This window comes from Tasmannia lanceolata, unplaced genomic scaffold (genome assembly GCF_043159265.1).
Source record: "Tasmannia lanceolata isolate RefF3 unplaced genomic scaffold, GAP_Taslan_0.1 ptg000013l, whole genome shotgun sequence".
Taxonomy (NCBI): domain Eukaryota; kingdom Viridiplantae; phylum Streptophyta; class Magnoliopsida; order Canellales; family Winteraceae; genus Tasmannia; species Tasmannia lanceolata.
The window spans coordinates 44941400-44963075 of NW_027518690.1; the positions used below are offsets into that span (position 1 = coordinate 44941400).

The following is a 21676-nucleotide window of genomic DNA, read 5'->3' on the forward strand; positions in this document are numbered from 1 at the left end:
TGTAAATCTATGATCAAGACATCTAGATAATAATAGATCTTTTTATTCTAGATTGTCATGATCACTTAAACATATCTAATTAAATTGATTTTCTATATCTATTAGGAATTTTACTAATCTACCCATATAAATTATTAGAATATAAAACTAAGATTTAGGAACTTACCTCGATCGGCAATGGCAGATGATTAATCTGAGTTGAATCCTCTATTTTTTTTCTCTAGATGACCTCATCTCTGATGCGGAAGATCCCTTTATGTCAATTAAATGGCCGGAGAGGCCAACTCCTTAATTTATAAAAAAAAATGACATCTTATAGTTTTATCCATAACAAAACTCTAATTAACTACTAATCTTGATGTAGTTAATTTGGGACTGCACTAAAATATTCATTGTTTACTTATGCATATGTGAAGCGATATCCTTGATCCCTTGTTTTGATCATGGTGAGATGTCCAAACTTTATCAAGCACTTCATTCATTAGCTATTGCTATTTTTTCCCCAATTGGTAAGAAAATTTAATAAACTAGCTAAGGAAGTACAAAGCTGAAGAGAGGTGCGCATTAAAGTAAGGAAGTGTGGATATTAAACCATATATATAACAAGGAAATGTTTTTTCCAACCCAATCCTCTGCATTTCCACCTCTTTTGTTTGTCATTTCCTAAAAATAATTTCATTCTCATGATAAACAAGCAAATTTTAAGAAAAAACAAAGAAAATGTGGGGATAATTCTGAAAGTGGGTGGAAATATCATTCCCTTTGAGTCCTGCTCATGCAATGTCTACATTGTTAACTTACCAACTTCTCCAAAAGCTTAAGCTGTTGGAGAAAGGCGCTATTTATCTTTTATACTTTAACATTCCCCCGCACGTGTGGCTCACTTGGCAAATATGTGGCACATGTGGCTCCACTTTGAGCCGACCATCACATGTGAATTTTTACTATCCAGGAGGTTTGAACTTGAGACCTTTGGCTCTGATACGATATTAACTTACCAACTTCTCCAAAAGCTTAAGCTGTTGGAGAAAGGCGTTATTTGTCTTTTATACTTTAACATATATGATCAGATCCATGAAAATTAGAACACCTTTATCAGATGATCCTAGGTCCTTGATCTATCAAGCATCTATTAGGGTATAGCCAACAAAAAAAATAACCGTTGATATTTTGTAGTTCTTTATCATATGCACGGGATGTCCGTTGTTATGAGACCCATATTTGATCATTACCATTGATCCAACGGTGGTGCATGTGTAGTCTTCCTTTTATATTACATTATGGGATTTGCTAGGCAATTTCGCCGGAAGCTATTTCGTGGCTCACTTTTGCGGGGATAACATATTGCTCACTTTTTAGCAGATGTTCTCTTATTCATTTAATTAATCTGTGGAGACTGTATTCTCCCGAGAAGGAGAGCCTTGAATTGTCTGCGAAATTGCATAACAAATCCCATATAATATGGTGTTTTGCTAGGGAATTCCGTGGGAAGGCATGAGAGAGAAGCCACCTCAAATGACTTACATGAATAAGACAAGATCTGCTAAAAAGTGAGCCCTGTGTGGTTGTTCTCGGATGCAAATGTCAGCTGCTGTGAAATGCCTTTCTGCAAAATTCCCTAGCAAATCTCTTAAAATGTTGTCAAAGGTTATTGCAGTTCCCCAAAAGCTCTATAATTAAACTAATTAAGAGAGAAAACACAAGCCAAGTTTGTGCGGTTATTAAAAGATGGTAGTGCCAGCCTATTTATTTTTTCCAATCTGCTATGTAAAGGCTGGATGAAGATAATCCCTCTTATAAGAGAGCTCATGTGGGTGTCAGCACGGTGTCAAACTTGAGAAGAAAGGGAGAGAAACGTAACGGGAGTTGGTTTACTTTCCTTCAAAAGCGTAGGAGCTTGGCGTCACGCTGGATATTTTCTTTGACGTCGACTGTTGTTTTTTGTCCATCTACACAACTTATTAAATAAAGGAAAACACTTTGAAAACGGGATTCCGTTTTGAAACAAAAGATGCGTCTTAGACCCTAGTAATACGTGTCAATGTTCACTCACCACCTTCAAAATCCAGTCTTAGACCCTAAAAATCATTTCCATAGGTTGATCCTAACCCTCCGATCTTTAGAGGGTTAGGATCAACCCTCTAATGTGCGGTCACCCTATAGATAAGAGGGATAGGATCAATCTATGAGAATGATTTGTCCCATCTAATGGACGTTTTGGATCATCCTATGGTGTGGGTCGTATGGTACTTTTTGAAAAATAATGGACCATAAGGCCTTTCATCATATAAAACCCACTCTCACTTTACAGAGTTTTTATATGGTGTAAGCCCTTAGAGTCCCGAATTTTTCAAAAAAGTACTGTACGAACCACACCATATGATGATCCGAACAGTCCATGCGATAGGACACAACGTAAATAGGTTGTGTCCAAAAAATCGTTTCTATAGGATGATCCCAACCCTCCAATCTATAGAGGAACTGCATATTATGGAAACCTCTATAGATCGGAGGCCTAGGTCATCATCTGGTAATTTTTTTGGGTCACAACCTTTTTATGTTGTGTTCCATCACATGGACGGTTTGGATTATCTTATGATGTGGTCCACACGGTACTATTTGAAGGACTATAAGGGCTCACACCATATAAAATCTCCATTTTACAATTGGCAAAACTATTTATCTGTCTATCATCCATTGTCCATCGGAGTCATTCTCACAATTGCTCACAATTGGATCTTTGCAGTTTAGTGTAGAAAATGAGAGTTTTTATATGGTGCCCAACCCTAAAGTACGGTACGAACATTTCCGCCCTTGATATTTGATCCAACAGCAGCCCACTTTTTAAGAGGTTGCCGTTGGATGAAACATCAAGGGTGGTACTTCCATCGTACCACTTACACGGGACTTGATGGTTGGTTCACATGCAAACAGTGTGTTAGGGGTGCACCCAACCCTGTTGCGTTCACCCATCTTCAGGGCTCTAATAGGCGACCTTAGGGTCAACTAGGTCGCACCAAAAAATTGGGAAAATCAAGTAAAAGGGCGTGTTTTCCCTTTTCTAGCATTGTTTGGTTGTCATTTACTGTTCACTTAACAGTCATTTTTTGCCGTGAATTTTTCAGATGGAAGCCTTTTTTCTTCTTTTTTTTTAAACTATTTTTCCTCTAAAATTAGAAGAAAAAGGGAAGTAGATAAATAGGAATCTCTTTTCCTTTCCTTCTATTTCTATATTAAGCAGGGGCAAAGGCACATATAGCATGGGGTGACCACGGCCCCAATGACATGCAAAATCCCTTTTATGTCTTGCAAAAGTCTGCTGCAAAATGGATTCTTCTTTGGCCATGGCCCCCCAATGGCCAATGGAGGCAAAGTGAAAATTAGTCCAGCCCCCCAAGTGTAAATTCCTAGCTCCGCCCCTGATATTACGTATTTTGAAACCAACCCTTAAAATCCACCTTAGGACCTGTTTGGTTGCCCATCGTCCCTGCTTTGTTAGGGATTTTTTAGGGGTTTTGGGTGTCCCCTTATTATAGTAGATAGATAGTAGATATAGTAGATTTAGGCTACAGACATTTGCACTCCCATGTTTTGATAATGACACAAACCACTTGTTCTTTTCTTCTTTAATTTGCTGCTGAGAGCTTTTGGGAGATTGTAATAGCTTTTGACAGCTGTTTAAAAGATAAAAGACAAGGTGAGCTTGTGTCATTATCAAAGCATGGTAGTGCAAATATCAATATCCTATGAGTGCATTTGGAATATTGCCGGAATTAGGAATCGGAATAGTACTTCTCCGATCCTTTCCTATTCCGATTCTTTTGTCAAAGGGAATCTTTATTCCTTTTAAGATGTTTGGGTAAGCTTCTCGGAATTGTGGAAGGAATTTGATCAGTGGACGAGAGAGAGAGAGAGAGAGAGAGAGAGAGAGATTTTAGCATATTTTTAAGAGGGAGGGCCACCCGGAATAGAGAATACCACCTATTTGGGAGGTATCAAAATCCCCCAAATATTCCAGTAAAAATTCCACCCACCGTTTCCTTTTACACCACCAATTCCAATCCAAACGTAGGAATTTGGTGATAATGTATAAAGAATCACACGCCAATTCCCAGTCCGGTAATCCATACAGATCCCTACATTATTTAAAAAATCACAAAGACATTTTTTTACTAAATCTTGAGTTGTCGTCCCTATAGTATTTAAAACCTCACAAAAATAAAGTTCTTTAAGCAGATTAAGTACTAATATAAAAGGTTATTTAAGGCCTTATAAATTAATAAGGGCGCTGATATTTCCCCACCCCCCTTCGTAGGCTATCCCCCCCTCTCTCTCTCTCTCTTCCACACACACAACATGAACAGTTGGTGGGCCCAACAGAAACCACTGGTAGAATGGTGGGCCCATCTTTGAACAACGTAGGCAGACGAATTTTGGAGATTGTCACTAATCTTGGATGATTTACAATAGAGCTCAAAGTGTGCTTATATTGAGTGGGTTGCCTCATTAAATCTAGCTGCCTATTCTAGTGGGTTGCCTCATTAACCAACTTGCCTAATCTCCGACAAGAAGATCTAACGGTGAGATCTACACCTAACTAACGGTGGATCTCACATATTCTAACATAGGATGGGCCCCGCCCATACCACACCATAGGATAATCCAACGTAGGCCCCGCCCATACCCTTTTATATAATAAACAACTAAACCAAGGCCTTGTTCTTGTTAGATTTTGACAAGCAATTGTAACCGAATATTTTGGCCGTGTTCGTTTTAGATTATGTCAATTACTCATATTGAATTGGCATGGTATTGCAAAAATGGAATGATAATTTGAGCATCTCAATGTTGTTGAGAATATGGTGCTTTTACGCCCACATAAAAAATACTGCTATTGGTGAATATTATTGGAAGATGATAAAAAGTGGGCCCACCACCCACATCCAAATTCTGCTGAGTGTGACTTTCATTGGACAGTGATTGGGAGTGGGCCCACCACCCACATCGAAATATTGCCACAGACAGGCTTTTTACTTGATAAAATTCCCATGTGATACAACTCGTATCTTAGCTTACAAAAGCCAAACCTAACCTCTTATCTTAGCCTTTAACATTGGATTTACGAAACTCATACAGACGCTTAAGTGACGTCATCTACAGTTACTGTAGAATATACCGTATAAAAATACGAGAAACTGTCCGAAGCCGAGGTACTCGGATCGAATCGGGCAAGCCCGGTTTCTAAGGCAAGATATCCTATTGGCCAGGAGAGTGAGAGGGAGAGAGCGTACACTCAATCATTCGTGAAAAGGCCAATAATTTCATCCTCCCAAATTTTAAAAATATCCAGACGGGTTATTTATTACTACGCTCCATTAAATGCCCTCTTTTTTTTATGAGAATTACGAGAATACCTTTTTCTTAATAAGGTTCTATTATCCGTTTCTCCAACTTGAGCTAAAAAATGTACATATTTTTTTGGCTTCTTGCTTCAGGTCTTAGACATGGTTAAGGAATAGGGATTTGCTAGCCTCCTTAGCAGAAAACACCTTCTCGTCCGTCGTTTGCGTGTGATGACAGCCATGGCAGTGAATAAGACAAAATCTGTCAAAAGTCAACATAGATGGCTGTTATTGCTAGGAGTGCAACTCGGGTCGGGTTGGGTCAGGTTGCGAACCTGACCCGAGCAACCATTTGGTCAACCCGAACCCGAACCCGACCCGAGTTCCAACCCGACAAGGTTCAACCCGACCCGAGGAACCCTTTTTCCCAACCCAAATCCGACCCGAGGTTTTAGATTAAAAAGATTATTAAAAAAGTCAGGTTCACTCGGGTTGGGTTGCCCAAGCCGTCAACCCGAACCCGAACCCGACACGAACTCAACCCAACCTGACTTTTTCCTGGGTTGAACCCATCGGGTTTGGGTTGAGCCTGCCCAAGTTGCAACCTAGTTATCGCATGTAAAGGACGGGCGCGAAGGTGCTCCCTGCGAAGGAGGCTAGCAAATCCCTAAGGAATATAACAAGCTTTGATCAAGTGGTTAAGCCTTGAAAACGTTAAAGCATTAGTTAAACGTCACTTTTAAAAAAGTATTTAACTTTTCTAAAAGGATTGATGTGTTCTAAAAAGGGTTAACATGGAGGGATTGAGACGGGGTTAGTTAAATCAGAACATATTAGCTTTTGGAAAAGAGTAAATGCTAGGGAGACCGAGAGTACGACTGAGCAAGGAACCCAACAAAAAGCTTCTCGCCACCACATCACAAGTGACATAAGGCAGCCCATAGGTTTAGGAAAATAATAAAAAAGCAAACATTTTTTGGTACATATCATACATTCTCATTTTTGGGCTCTCCCATCGGTCGTACGTTCTATATCCGTATCATTTTCCTTTTGGAAAAAGTAGAGGCATACATCATGGTCTATTCATGGAGCCAAATGAAGGATTTACGCTCTATATCCGTATCATTTTCCTTATGAAAAAGTAGAGATACATACATCATGGAGCCAAATGAAGGATCCCTATTTTATAAAAGGTTTTAAATTTCGGTTTCGGCACCCATTTCGGACCCCTCCGAAATCCGAAATATCATGCCGAAATTCAGTAATAATTTAAAAATATTATTTAATTAATTTCAAAATTTCGGACCGAAATTTTGAAATATTTCTTCTTTTTTTTAATATACATTTACTCAAAATTTCGGACCGAAATTCGAAATTTGGTATTTCCCAAAATTCCAAATTTCAGCAAATTTCGGTTTCGGTCCCGACAGAAGTCCAGGCTGAAATTTAAAACCATGATTTTATATCGTTAAAATTGTTATAAGCTTTTAAGCTTCAATTTTTGGTTGCTTAACAAACACAAGTTCTTCCTCTAGCATGCCCGTCTCCACCTGTTTCATATTTGCCTTAAAGTGACCCATGGGCAGAGGTGGAGCTACATTGAGCATAAGGGGGGCAGTTGCCCCTGTTGAGTTGGACCAAATCCTTAATAGGCCCAACTCAATTGGCCCAGCCCCCTTTAAAATTTGAAGGCATGCCCCCCTAATGTAGAAGCATGTATAAGCTTGCCCCCCTTGTGCATAAATCCTGGCTCCGCCACTGCCCATTGGGGTGTTAACAAGGTGTGGCGTGGGGCAGGAGGGGGCATTGACATGTACAACTATCATCATTTGTGAAAGAATGATATAAATTGGAGGATTTTTTGGTGGATCAAATAGCCATATATGTCAGGTAAAAAAGAAATATCCCAATCAGTCTATTCCTTACTCCGCAACCCTATCCTTAGTAAGATAGTATCATCCACTTACTCAGGAGTGGAGTCACATATAGCATGAGGGGGGCCATGGCCCCCCAATGAATTGCAAAATCCCTTTTATTGTTTATGGCCTTACATGCACGCTTAGCTAGTTTAGTGGCTTTACATGCATGCTTAGTGCCCCCCCCCCCCCCCCCCCCCCCCCCCCCATGACCAATTCATGCAAGTATAAATTAGTCTGCCCCCCCACGAGTGTAAATTCCTGGCTCCGCCCCTGCACTTGCCGAGACTGCTATCCGAGAATAGGCAGTGTCATCTTACACCAAAATTGGAGTTGGTGAGAGATTAGTACTCACTACTTAATGAGTAGACGCCATCTCTACCTAATCTCTTCCATTGAGCACATTACAAACATTTTTTTCCTAGGTAAGCTGGGATGGGATTGAAAGTGTGACCTCGAGGTTGAGATACAAAGCCTCAACCATTGAGCTACAAGCACACATTACAAACATTTCCTATGTTAATTTTCAAGGAAACCCATATGAGAATCATATTTTATTGCACATTAAGAAATCAACATCAGATAATCTCATCTCCAACTCAACATCAAATTATGTAATTCACACTCTATGTTAATGAGTGGGACTAAAGTGAGTCAATGTTAAAATCAAATTCTTAAAAGGGACTCTATCTTGTCCACTTGTCTTAGAATTTAGAGTTTGAAATCTAAGTCTCCTTAAAAAGATTAGATTTCAAGTTCCTTCTCATTCCCTCATCCTCTCACAAACAGTAGTGGCAGTCTAGTAATTCTTTTCTAAAGAGGACATTATTTTGGTAAAGACACATCCAAATCTCAATTTATATTTTCATTGAATGACATAGAAAAGAGTCTTGTCAACGGACGCCAAAAATAATTCAAATAGAGGTGAATCCTAGTCCTCCTTGGTTTTTTCCTCTCATGTTTTTCTCCTTTTAGTTCTTCCCTCCAAACCTCTCTCTCTTTACCCTACTTTCTATTTTTGGCAGCAGAGGGAATCAGATGAGACCAAGAAAGAAAGAAAGAATACTTTGTTTTTCTTTCTACTTAGATTTCCTTTTTCTTCATCTGGAATGGTGTTTCAGCAACTGATTAGTCTCTAGTTTAGGGTTTCTTGCTACTAAATTTGAGGTTCTTGGTTTGATAACCCCACCCTTGGAAGCTCCAGGGCACAAAGTTCTTTTAAAGGGTACTAGCGATCTTTGTTTTCTCTTTCGTAATTTTTACTTCTTTTTAGCTGATGATTGATTTTAAAGCTTGTTTTTATATTGGAATGTGAAATTGTTTGGAGGAGATTTTAGGGTTTCATTTTATGTGCTCCTATTTTGTTCTTGATCGGGGTGGATTGTTTGTAAGTCTTATATTTTTTGTTTATTATTCGGAGGGTTACTGCTTAGAATTGCAGAAAAATAATCATGTTTTTTTTTTTTTAATTGGAACCAATAATTTTATTTATTTATTTTCTTTTGAATCTTTATCGGAGATTAAGGTATGCAGCGCTGAGTTGATTATTTGTTGCAATGTGGATTTTTGGGGGCTTTCTAGTTCATAAGATTCGCCTTACGCTATTTAAGAAAATATTTTTTTTTTCATTATTTTGGGCTTTTGGGTATTGATAAAACGCTACTATTTGGACATATTTTAATGTTTTAAGATGGGTAGCCCACCAATGCATGCCATCCATACTCTTCATTAGACCTCTGAATCGTCTAAGAGTTCAAGTTATAACGGTATTATTGATTCCAGAATGTACTAGCTTGAATATGGCGCATCACCCATTGAACCTTGTAATTAGAATTAAAATTTTTGAAGCCTATGTCATGCGTATCTATAATCTTTGAGGTGATTAGGCCCACTTAAGAATTATAAAATTGGATTTGAATTTCTAGCGATCTTTGCTTTGAATCTACTTATATTCCGTTTATCTTTTCAATGCATCTTCTGAGACAAGTTTAATTTGTTTTGGTTTATGATTTAGCCAACACTTTGAATTTATTGCCCACACGTGTTGTTCCGTGTCCGACACGACACGCGTCCGCACGTGTCGACACTTCTTTGGACACTTCTGAACGTACCGACTTAATGGGGGCACGTGGACATGTTTTTGTACCATGTCAAGTATGACATTCTGTATTATTATCGAATATTTTGTTTGCCTCTTTTATTATTAATTCTTTTTTATTATAAACTCTTCTTTTTGCTCTTATTTAACTAATATTTGTTGTTAAATCCCCTCCTAAACAAACTCTTGTCCCAATACTTCATTGTATCCGTACTGGTATCCCTTTCTCGCTGTATATTGGAGACGGAAGAGAACTAGATTAAATTGATGAATACGTTATTATTTGATTATCTCATATTTGTTCTAGATTATAGTCGATTACTTCTAAGATTTATTAGTTTGTTGAATGAATACCATAAAAAAACAATTTATGATAGTAATCAATAATTTTATATGCATGAATGTGTTACCATTTCTAGATTTTTAGATGTTGCCATGTCTGACAACTCGTATCCATATCAAATCTCGACACACAAATCCGTATCCACAAATCATGATTATATATACTTTCTATTTTAGCCGTGTCCCCGTTTCTAAATTTTAGGGGTTTACTGTTTCCGACACTCGTGTCCATGTCGATACACGACACTCGTGTCCATGTCCACAAATCATAGATTTTGGTTTGAAGGATTCATAGTTTTTTGTGTTACACGACACTCGTGTCCATGTCCACAAATCATAGATTTTGGTTTGAAGGATTCATAGTTTTTTGTGTTCTCCTGGGAGATCTTGCCAGACCATTACTATCTAACCTCTTTAGTGATATATACATTGCAACTGGAACTGAGAATTTCACAATTTTATGATTTGTACTTCTCTTTTTGAATGATATGATTTTTACTTTGCTAACTCCTGTTTTCTATTATCAGAAGGCGATGTAATGGAGCAGTCTTCAGATCATTCTTCCCCGGGTAGCTCCAGTGGTTCTCTTCCTTCTAGGGACTAGGTGTTCTTTGTCATGACACTCATCCTGACACGTTCATGTTTGTCTGTGACAGGTTCTTCCAAAATTCCATTAGCGAAGATTTCTCAGAGAGTAGGCAGTGGTGCATGGGGGATACCATCTGGATCTAATACATATGGATCAAGTGATGCTAGCTTGTTTTCCACCTCGTTACCAGTTTTGCGACATGAAAAATGTACGCGTCTGTTATTCTTTGTTCACTCCTATAACCATTACTTGCATAGAATTAAATTTCAAGAACTTGTTTCCATCAATGTGCAGTGAATTTCAGAGACTCAGAACATGCCATTCAATCAGTTGATGATGCCTCTTCTAACATAAATGAACTACAAAAAGATGCCAACATTAATGAGGCTATTGAGGACATTGAGCCCCATGCAATTGGAAGCATGCTGCCTGATGACGAGGATGAGCTTTTAGCCGGCATAATGGATGATTTTGACCTAAGTGGGTTGCCTAGTCAGGTGGAGGACTTGGAAGAGTATGATTTTTTTGTTAGTGGAGGGGGTTTGGAATTAGATTTTGATGCTCAAGAGAGTCTGGGCATTGGCTTGGGAAAGGTAAATATAAGTGATGGCTACCCTGGAAATGGAACTGGTCAGTTTGGTCTTCCAAATGGTGTGGGAGCTGTTGCTGGGGAGCATCCGTATGGAGAGCATCCTTCTAGGACGTTATTTGTGCGTAACATCAATAGTAATGTTGAGGATTCAGAACTGCGAACTCTCTTTGAGGTAAAGTTATGGTTGTGAAACTCCTGTTGAGGTGAATTCACTTCTACAAAATGTTTGTTCACATTTCATTTGGCTTTTGGTAACCTCTGTTTCTGCATTACTAATGATCCTTGAGTGACTTAGTTAGTCATATGGTGTTCCCAATGTGTGTGTGTGTGTGTGTGTATATATATATATATATATATATATATATATATATGTGAGAAAAGTGTAGCTACACATACGTGTCGTGTAGCTAACTTAGCTACACCGACGGCTTAAAATACAGTGGGCCCCACATTGTTTGGGTGATGCAAATCATTCATTTGATGGGCCCTCACATAGATAGGGTGTGTCCAAAAAATCAGCTCCATAGGATCATCCCAACCCTACGATTTGTGGAGGCAAAAATGGATGTGTAAAAACCTTCACAAATCTGTCCATTTTTGCCTCCACAGTTTGAAGGGTTGGGATCATCCAATGGAGCTGATTTTTTGGGCACACCCTATCAATGTGAGGGCCTATCAAATGAATGGTTTGGATCACCCAAATAATGTAGCCCACTGTATTTTAAGCCGTCGGTGTAGCTAAGTTAGCTACACGTATGTGTAGCTTCACTTGACTCTCTCTCTCTCTCTCTCTCTCTCTCTCTCTCTCTATATATATATATATATATATATATATATATATATATATATATATATATATATATATATATATATAGAGGAAACTGTTGGTGCGCTTAAGCTCACCAAACTTATGGTGAGCTTAAGCGCCCAATCACATGGGGGCCCACTTTGTTAGGATGATCCAAAGCATTCATTTGAAAGTCCCTTACATAGATGGGGGGTGTACCAAAAATCAGCTCCATAGGATCATCCTAACCCCTCCATTTGTGGAGGACAAAAATGGACAGACACAAATCTGCCCCATTTTTGTCCTCCACAAATGGAGGGGTTAGGATGATCCTATGGAGCTGATTTTTGGTACACCCCCTATCTATGATAAGGCCTTGCAAATGAATGGTTTGGATCACTCCCCAAAATGTGGGACCCATGTGATTGGGGAGCTTAAGCGCACCATTAGTTTGGTGCGCTTAAGCTCACCAACAGTTTCCTCATATATATATATATATATATATATATATATATATATATATATATATATATATATAACAATTTAGTTAGGCAAAGAAATATTAATGCACTTTGGTGGCTTGGATCGAAAGGGGACGCCCTTGTGGCTGATTGTTCTAGTGGATGTGTGTTTTCAAAGGAGAGAGCATCACAACCACTGTCATAATTGTTTGGGAAAAATTCTACCAATTCCTGGTAAATGTGTTAAGCATGACACGAGTAGACAATAAGAGTCAAGTAGTCAACTTAGGAGCCATTTGCATTTTATAATGGTACCAGCATTTGCTTGCCTCCTTTTTTTCTTGTTGAATGATAGGATTTGCTTGTCATTTTATGCTCGTAAATTTCTAATTTCATTTTATTATTCCAAATAAAGCAATCGAGCATTCTTCAATTTACTTGGTATTGCAAGAAGACCATGGCTGTTGTGAAATTATCATTGTGAGACTGTTACATACCAAAGAAATAGTGAGTTGGACATTGGTGCTTGAATTGTTAATCCAAGGTTTTGTAGATATTCAATGAAAGTAATACTTGGAAACTATGTTACATGAATATCAGATCTTGGCTTCCATTTTCATGAAAATAATACTCGGAAACTATGTTAAATTAATATCAGATCTTGGCTTCCATTTTCCTCTATAATGGTTCTGCTATTCGATGTGTGGCACATATATATATATATATATATATATATATATATATATATATATATATATAGAGAGAGAGAGAGAGAGAGAGAGAGAGAGAGAGAGAGAGAGAGAGAGAGAGAATGGTTTGTGTGCAGCTGCACAGATAAGCTATCTGTGTATGGCTGCACAAACCATGGGGGGGCTACATTTTTGGGGGGATCCAAAGCATTCATTTGGAAGGCCCTTCCATGGATACGGTGTGGACCAAAAATCAGCCCTTTAGGATCATCCTAACCCTGCCATTTGTGGAGGGGAAAAATGGGCAGAAACAGTGTCTGTCCATTTTCCCCTCCAACTTTGATTGGGTTAGGATGATCCGATAGGGCTGATTTTTGGTACACACCCTATCCATGGAAGGGCCTTCCAAATGAATGCTTTGGATCCCACCAAAATTGTGGCCCCCGCTATGGTTTATGCAGCCATGCACAGATAGCTTATCTGTGCAGCTGCACACAAACCATTTCCTCATATACACACACACACACACACACACACACAGTAACATAATTTTTCTGCTATTGATTTTGTGGCATTTAATGTAAGGTTTTATGGTAGCATGAAGAAGACTTGAGGTCTTCTTAAGCATAACTAAATTCAAAGCTGCTACTGATTAACCTCACAATGAAGACATGGTTGGGTATCGATCTGTTGTTAAATGCAATGTCAAAAATGGCTATGCTGCGACTAGAATAAGGCTTTGTAGCTGATGACAGTAAAGCAATCTCTAAATTGATGAAAACATTTTTGAATTGCCTTCCTTTTGAGATCCAAGTTGGTGGGTTGTATTTCTAGTCCAATTAAAACAACTAAAATGAAGCCAAAGATGAAATTGGTTTTGGGAGTCCTTGCTTAATTTCAATGCAATATTGTGAGAACAAATCCATATGATGGGCACCCCGATCTTTTACTTAATTTCAGGTGTCAATAGAAGAACTGTGAACTCCCAATTCTTGCTTTCCTTTTGGGGTGCAGGTTGGTGAGTTGTACTTCTAGTCCAACTAAAATGAAGCCAAAGATGGAATTGGTTTTGACTCTCCCTGCTATATTGTGACTCAAAATGCTTAAGATGGGCACCTTTATCCTGCTTCTTTTCAAATTGGGTTGTCAACCAGCTGGACCCACATGCTCTATTCAGACCCAAAATTTTCCTTTTATTAGGGCCACGAAACGACAGATTTGAGCCCATTCATTCTCGATGGGAGCAATGATTGGGTCCAGCTCATTCCTAACCTTATTTCCAATCTTCAGTGGTTAAAGGAAACGATCCATGATAGTGATAAGAAGATTTTCTTTCAATGCCTCACAATCGTCATCCTTTGCAGGGATGGTTATTCTATTCTTTGTTCTCCAGCTATTATTAGCTTGTTTTTTTATTCGAGATTCTAGGCGTTGCTGAAACAAATATTGCCAGTCCTAATACAAGAGTGCCTATGTGCATCAGGCCCACCTGTCTGATTCTTGTGCACGAGCTACTGATTGAATGCTCTCATACCTCCTGTTTAAGCGGGCACCTCTATCTTGCTTCTTTTCAAATTGGGGTGTCAACCAGATGGACCCACATGCTATTCAGACCTAAATTTTTCCTTTTATTAGGGCCACGACACGGCAGATTTGAGCTCATTCATTCTCGATGGGAGCAATGATTGGGTCCAGCTCATTCCTTGCCTTATTTCCAATCTTCAGGTGTTAAAGGAAATGATCCATGATAGTAATAAGAAGATTTTATTTCAATGCCTCTCAATTGTCATCCTTTGCAGGGATGGTTATTCTATTCTTTGTTCTTCAGCTATTATTAGCTTGTCTTTTTAGTCGAGATTCTAGGCGTTGCTCAAAAAAATATTGTCAGTCCTTGTATGAGAGTGCCTATGCTTATCAGGCACACCTGTGTGATTCTTGTACATGAACTACTGATTGAATGCTCTCACACCTCCTGTTTTGTTTGTTATTGAAGTCATGTAACGTTATCAATTCTGCTTGTATTCATACACAATTTATAGCCTTTTTCATTTCTACGTCGGCGGAGTTGAGGGATGACTTTTGGCAGAACAGCCTTACTCTATTTGCAACACATCTATTTTTGACAACTTCTCTTTGAAATTTAGACTCAGATTCTTTATTCATTTTTTTTGGCTTTCCTATGTTGAAGTTGTATCACTTGAAATATGGTTCTGAATGAGGGACTCTGCTCTTATCTTTGAAATTTATGATCAGATTTCTTCTTTCATTTTTTTGTTTCCTATGTTGATGTCGTATCGCTGGAAATATGATTATGAATGAGGAACTCTGATCAAGTTTTCGTTCTTTCATTTATATGCTATGTTCTAAACTAGGCCGGATATTTCTTCTAGGTCATTCTGTTTTAGTTATTTGGTTGCTTTACTGTTATTTTTAGAAGTTCATATGCTGGTGGACATCATGTTATCGTTCCCCTTTTGTAGCAATATGGCGCTATCAGGACTCTTTACACTGCATGCAAGCACAGGGGATTTGTGATGATCTCTTACTATGATATCCGGGCTGCTCGAACTGCTATGCGTGCATTACAAAATAAGCCGTTGCGGCGGAGAAAGCTTGACATTCATTTTTCGATTCCCAAGGTCGAGATACAAAATAGCAGCATTTTCTCTTCAACCTCTACTTTTGATTGTCATGTTCATCTTTTTAGGTCTATAGCTTTGCGCGCATTTTTTTAATGCTCGGTTGGTTCCAGGATAATCCATCTGACAAGGACATCAACCAAGGAACTCTTGTAGTTTTTAATCTGGATCCATCGGTCTCGAATGATGATCTCCGTCAAATATTTGGGGCTTACGGGGAAGTCAAAGAGGTGATGATTCATTGTTTCTAGTTTCCTTTTCTATTCATTTTTATGATTTTCTTTTCGTAGGCATTATATCAAATGATTCAGTCAATCTTGGGTGCATTATAATGTCCTTTTGTTGTATAAATCAGATTAGAGAAACACCACACAAACGGCACCATAAGTTTATTGAATTTTACGATGTCAGAGCGGCAGAAGCAGCTCTTCGGTCATTGAATAGGAGTGACATAGCTGGGAAGCGCATAAAGCTTGAACCTAGCCGTCCGGGTGGGGCACGGAGAAGGTGCGTATATGGATTTAGTTTTTTTTCCGTTTTATTTTTCCTTACATTTGCAGAGGGCTAGAACCTAACATTGTTTCTTTTCTTTCTTTTCCCATTTATGTTTATTCTAGATTTAATTAATATGATTCCCTGTTGCTTGATTCCATTCAATCTCTCATATGATTAATAACTATAAAAAAAAATTTGAACCCAGAAATGGTCTTTGTCTTGTGGTACTTATATGTGAGGCCATTCTGCTCAAGATGCATAGCATGGCAAATGTAAAGTGTTACACAGACACTGAAATTGTCGAAGTAACATCACTAGCTTCATTATTGGACCCACGAGATATGTTTTAGGGTTACTTGTCTTTCCATACAAAACCCTATTTTCTCTAGCGTGACGTATTTTACCTTGGTTCAACATATTGGTATGACCAGAGGTTTCATGGGTACATTATCTTAAAAAAAAAAAAAAAAGGTTTCATGGGTACATCATTTACATTTGTGACAACATTATGACTCATTTTCAAGTCTGATGACAGATTATCATGTAAAAAAATCAAATTCACTAGTCCCACATGAGGTTTTCAACAAATGTTTCGGTTGGTAACTTATGCCATTGTCAAGTTATCCAACTTTTTGCTAAGTATCATTCATCACACTGGATGTGTGTAAGCTTGGACTTTAAATGATAATGATGGTCCAGATTTCTGAAACTGATCTAGCCTTTGACTCGATGGCATTATTTCATAATTGCATCATGCCTGGATAACTGCACAATTACTAATATGTACTCTTTTAATTTATGCAGTAGTTAGTTCTTGCTGCCTTGTACAATGCAATTTTGGAAAAAATCCTTTTCAAGTTCTGCATGAACCTTTAGTGATGATGTGATTCAGTCTTCATAGCAGCGATTATATATATTTATTTTCCTATTGGACTATTGGAAATGTGTTATTTTATTTGAATTATTAGCATTTTTATTTAGCCTAGGTGTGAGATATGTCGACATCACCTATGACCTACCATACCCTTTCCCCATGGCCTACCATCACTTGAAGCCCACTCATCACCTATTAAAAATACGGACTTAATATTTTTAGGAAGGAGGAGCTTACTGCTTTTAGAAAACATGAACTTACCATGTTTAGTAAATCTGCAAAGGACCCATCAACCCTCTTTATAAAATCTCTATAGGAGGAAGCCTTAGGAAGTCTTGGAAATCTTGGAAAAAATGTGAGAAGAAGTCCTATAGTAAGTATTGACTTACTATTTTTCGTGTGGACTTACAATTAAAGAGAAAAATATGGCCAAGGTGAGGGTGCTCTACAATGGGCAGATCCTTTGTAATGAGATAGAGGAAAGCTTTGGGTGCAGTGGATCCATCTATGACCATTGTTTGGTTTGCATTGTGTAGCCTGGGTCCATGAGAGGATTGCTCATATAGTCATATCACTGATGAGATTTGTGACATGTATATTTTTTTTCATCATTTCATGTCTTCTGGGGTGCCTGCCTATGCTAGTTCTTCCTCTTGCTAGAAGGGGTTTGGGTCCGTCGCAGTGGCTATTGTGAGTTCTGGTCTTACTGTAGAAAGATAATGTCTGATGCTAGTCCTGGGAAATGGATATCGAGGGACAGATCCAGGATTAGATAAAGGAAGGTTTTCTTAACCCTCTGGATGCTGCCATTTGGTTGCCTGTTTTGGTTCTTGTTTTCTCTTTGATTTTTTCCCCTCTAGATCAGCTCAGTCTTGTTGTTGTAGCCTTCTATCTTCTCAATAAAGCCCATCATTTAAAAAGAAGATAGAGAGGGAAGATAACGGGAAGAAATGAAGGGCATGGGATCAAAGGAGTTACAGGGGATATTCAAGAGAAAATAGAGCCATGACTGTATTTTGTTACCTGTATCATTTTTGTTTTGGAAAAATAATTGCCTGTAAATTGTTTTGCTGCCAAATGTCAAGTTTCAAGTCCTAGCTGTAATTTTCTGAACATTTTTTTCGTGTCATGTTCTTAATTATACTTCATCTCTGACTCCTTTTTATCTTAAACACAAGCTTTGGTCTTGTGTATCTCTTTTGTTTCCTCTTCATTGAGCACACACAATGTGCAAATTGGTTTTGTGCACTTTCACCATGCCATGTATTGTATGGATTTCTTATTTTCTTTGTTATTACCTATATGGGTCCATTTCTTATCATCATTCTGTTGTGTCTGGTATTAGTGAGACTCAAGTATCTTATATATTATTTCTTTTAATTTTCAAAAAAAAAAAAGTATCTTATATATGCTGGACCTGCTGTCAGATTTCACCTTATTGGTTTATTCTTTTTGTGGCTTTGCCCTTACCTGATTTTATTATGGGGACTGATATTCGCTACCATATTTTTATCAGGGCACTATTTTCTTCATTCTACACTTTTTAAACCAGCTTTCAAAGTCTATTACAAATCCCAAAAACCCTTACTAGCCAACCAGAAAAGTTTAAAACAATGTGGTTAGTGCCATTATCAAAATATGGGAGCAGGGATATCAGCCCTCTTTATTAATTGCGAACTAAATCATTAGTTCTTTTGTATTCAGCTTGATGCAGCAATTGTCCCTAGAGCTGGAACAAGATGAAACCAGAAGCTATAGACCTCAAGTGGGTTCCCCACTAACCAATTCTCCTCCAGGTATGTTATTTTTTACTAAATATCCTTTGCCTGTTTGATGCGCATGAATCCCTATGCTTACTTTTATTTTGTGTTCTTGTTCTTGTTTGTTTTTTCTAAATGTGCTGCTTGTTACAAGCTGATTTGAATGATGCATTCATGGCAGGTAGTTGGGCACAATTCAGCAGCCCGAGTGAAAATGGGTCTTTGCACGCGCTTAGCCGTTCCCCGACTTTAGGACCCATTAGTCCTATGGCCAGTAACCATTTGCCTGGATTAGCTTCCATTCTACCTCCTCTTATATCAAATCCTTCCAGGATTGCACCTATTGGGAAGGAACAAGGTAGGGTTAACCATGTGGACCAGGCATTTTCTAGTAATTCATTACATGGAGCTGCCTTTCAGAATTCTCATTCCTTTCCGGAACATGGTACTGGAGTGATGTCTAATATGAACCCAAGCCCGGGAACGGTATCTTCTTTTGGTCCCTCAACCTCAAATCCATCTGGTATTGGCACATTGACTGGGCCCCAGTTTCTCTGGGGAAGTCACACTCCCTACTCCGAGCACCCCCGTTCTGCCGCGTGGCCAACACCATCAACGGGACATTCCTTTACATCTAATGGGCAGGGACAAGGGTTTCCTTACTCTAGTCGACATGGCTCTTTTATTGGCTTATCTCACAACCATCATGTCGGATCTGCTCCATCTGGTGTTCCTTTTGAGAGGCACTTTGGTTTTTTCCCAGAGTCGCCAGAAACATCTTACATGAACCCAGTTGCTTTTGGAGGCATGAGTTTAAACCGAAACGAAGGAAATTTCATGATGAATATCGGTGCTCGAGCTGCTCTGAATCCTGGAGTTACTCTTTCGGGAAACATGTCTGAAAATGGTTCACCCAGTTTTAGGATGATGTCCTCGCAGAGACTGAGTCCCATGTACCTTGGTGGTGTGCCCCTTTACCCAGGGCATGTAACCACTAGCATTGAGGGACTGATTGATCGTGGACGTAACCGGCGAGCTGAAAACAATGAAAACCAGATAGACAGCAAGAAGCAGTATCAGCTTGACTTGGATAAAATTGTTAGTGGAGAAGATACCAGGACGACTCTAATGATAAAAAACATCCCAAATAAGTAATATAGCCTTTTAGTATCCTTGCTAATTGATTTTGATATCTGAAGATCTTTGTAAAATCAGCGGCCGAAATTTCTTGATGGTAAAATTGCCTTTTGTTGTCATAGGTACACCTCAAAGATGCTGCTGGCTGCTATTGATGAAAATCACAGGGGTACCTATGATTTTCTCTACTTGCCAATTGATTTTAAGGTAATGTTTTTCAAGCTATTGAGCAAAAAGGTTTGATGATACTGTCCTTTTGAATTACATCTAACGGTGACCTTCCGTGTGCAGAATAAATGCAATGTGGGCTATGCGTTTATAAACATGATTTCTCCATCACACATCATCCCATTCTATCAGGTTTTCTTTGTGTGATTCGTACGACTCAAATAATTATTTTTATGATTGTCAATTGGATTTTTTTACTCTTGAGTCCATAATTGAAAAGCTAAAAAAACCTTGGCCCTATACTGTGGATGGGAGGATTCATAATACCTCGAATCCTAGATCTCGCATGCTATGAACTTCTAGAATTTGATGAGGCCAAACTTAAGTCATCTCAATCCTGCGATGTGAAAACAACCCTTAAATCTCCAACACAAAATCTTTAGCAAAAAATCCTAAGAATGTGTAACCACTCCTTAAATTTTTAATATAAAATCTGACGAACTTGGAAAGTTAACTCATGCTTTTGATACATGTTCAGGCATTCAATGGGAAAAGGTGGGAGAAATTTAATAGTGAGAAAGTTGCTTCATTGGCATATGCCAGAATCCAAGGCAAGACTGCCCTTGTTACCCATTTCCAGAATTCAAGCCTCATGAACGAGGACAAGCGATGCCGCCCTATTCTCTTCCATACCGAGGGACCTGAGGCTGGCGATCAGGTAACTTTAGTAGGCAAATTTACTAATATGAAAATAAAGAAATTCTGAATAAATGGCTCGTACATTTATGGCACACAATAACTACATCCTCACTTTTGACACTTGCCACCTTTCCAAATACAAATATACATTATCATGGACGGACGTCCTGAATTTTCTTTTGGTGGTCTTTTCCTTATGACTGATTTTTCTTTTGTTCTTTTCCGTTTCTTATGAACTTTACGGGCACGTTTAACTACCGTGATTTTTTTTTTCCATGATAAATTGGTGTCTCCAAGTGTAGATGAAGGTGAAGTGGCTAAAACACAGGAAACTAGTGTCTCTGGCAATGAGAAGTCGCAAAAACTCATGACACTTCTCATCGCCAGGGACAGTAATTTCCTGTTTTTTGTTTCCTGATTTTTAATCACTTCACCCTAATCTCCACTTGGAGATCACCGATTTTTCATGAGAAAAAATTCATGGTAGCCAAACGTGCCCTATGTGTTTACGTGTCTACCTTGCTTTTATTTTCGAGTGCAAGATAATACCAAGACACTGACATACCTATCGTGCCAATTGTGTAAAGATTATTCAGGAGCCATTTCCTCCAAACAGTTCGAATATTCGTGTGCGCCAGCAAGATGGGATGAACTCAGAGGATCTTCCAGAAAGTCCAACAAAGGGTAATCCGGGAGAGAAACTGGAGAAGAGTGGCAGTCTAGTTGGGGAAGGATAGCAGATTGTAGCAGTGAAAGACAACTGCTAGTGCTAACTGTTGATAGGTAATTTAAATGTATAAACTGGTGAGAGACAAAAAAAACAGGAGATGATGTTTGTGTTATATTGGCGGTGTCCACTTTTAAAGCGATGATGCGCCAAATCATTTCAGAAGAAAACTGTGAATTATGCAGAGTGGAGATGGCATTTTTTGTTTTTTGTGCTGAGAGATAATTTGAGATTTGAGGAAGGGAAGAGAGAATAATGTGGAAGTGTACAGGTGAAGTGAGTGGTCTTTCTGCTGGTAACTTTGTGCAATGGTCTGGTTACCTTGTTTTCCCATTTGTGGGGGCATTTTAAGTTAATTTTC

The 21676-nt window shown here is 38.6% G+C and overlaps 2 protein-coding genes across 4 annotated transcripts in view; both read left to right on the forward strand.

The window, feature by feature from the left end:
* The window catches only part of LOC143890249 (uncharacterized), an 85725-nt gene that overhangs the window by 38856 nt on the left and 25193 nt on the right, over positions 1 to 21676 (forward strand). The window lies entirely within an intron of this gene.
* LOC143890246 (protein MEI2-like 2) lies at positions 8201 to 21583 on the forward strand. Of its 2 annotated transcripts, none has more exons than XM_077394847.1 (13): positions 8201 to 8483; positions 10229 to 10267; positions 10355 to 10495; positions 10582 to 11051; positions 15297 to 15455; positions 15569 to 15685; positions 15811 to 15962; positions 18529 to 18620; positions 18766 to 19735; positions 19844 to 19928; positions 20013 to 20081; positions 20428 to 20607; positions 21176 to 21583. In XM_077394847.1, the coding sequence occupies exons 2-13, from the start codon at positions 10237 to 10239 to the stop codon at positions 21323 to 21325; spliced, it is 2616 nt and encodes an 871-aa protein (XP_077250962.1). In that variant the 5' UTR covers positions 8201 to 8483; positions 10229 to 10236; the 3' UTR covers positions 21326 to 21583. The 2 variants fall into 2 exon arrangements, with proteins under 2 accessions (XP_077250962.1, XP_077250961.1); XM_077394846.1 differs by having other exon boundaries at positions 8202 to 8483; positions 10226 to 10267.

Coding starts and splice junctions, on each gene's coding strand:
- LOC143890246 (XM_077394847.1), top strand. CDS start 10,237: ATGGAGCAGTCTTCAGATCATTCTTCCCCGG. Junction 20,082..20,427: donor ACATCATCCCATTCTATCAG/GTTTTCTTTGTG, acceptor ATACATGTTCAG/GCATTCAATGGGAAAAGGTG. Junction 20,608..21,175: donor GACCTGAGGCTGGCGATCAG/GTAACTTTAGTA, acceptor AATTGTGTAAAG/ATTATTCAGGAGCCATTTCC.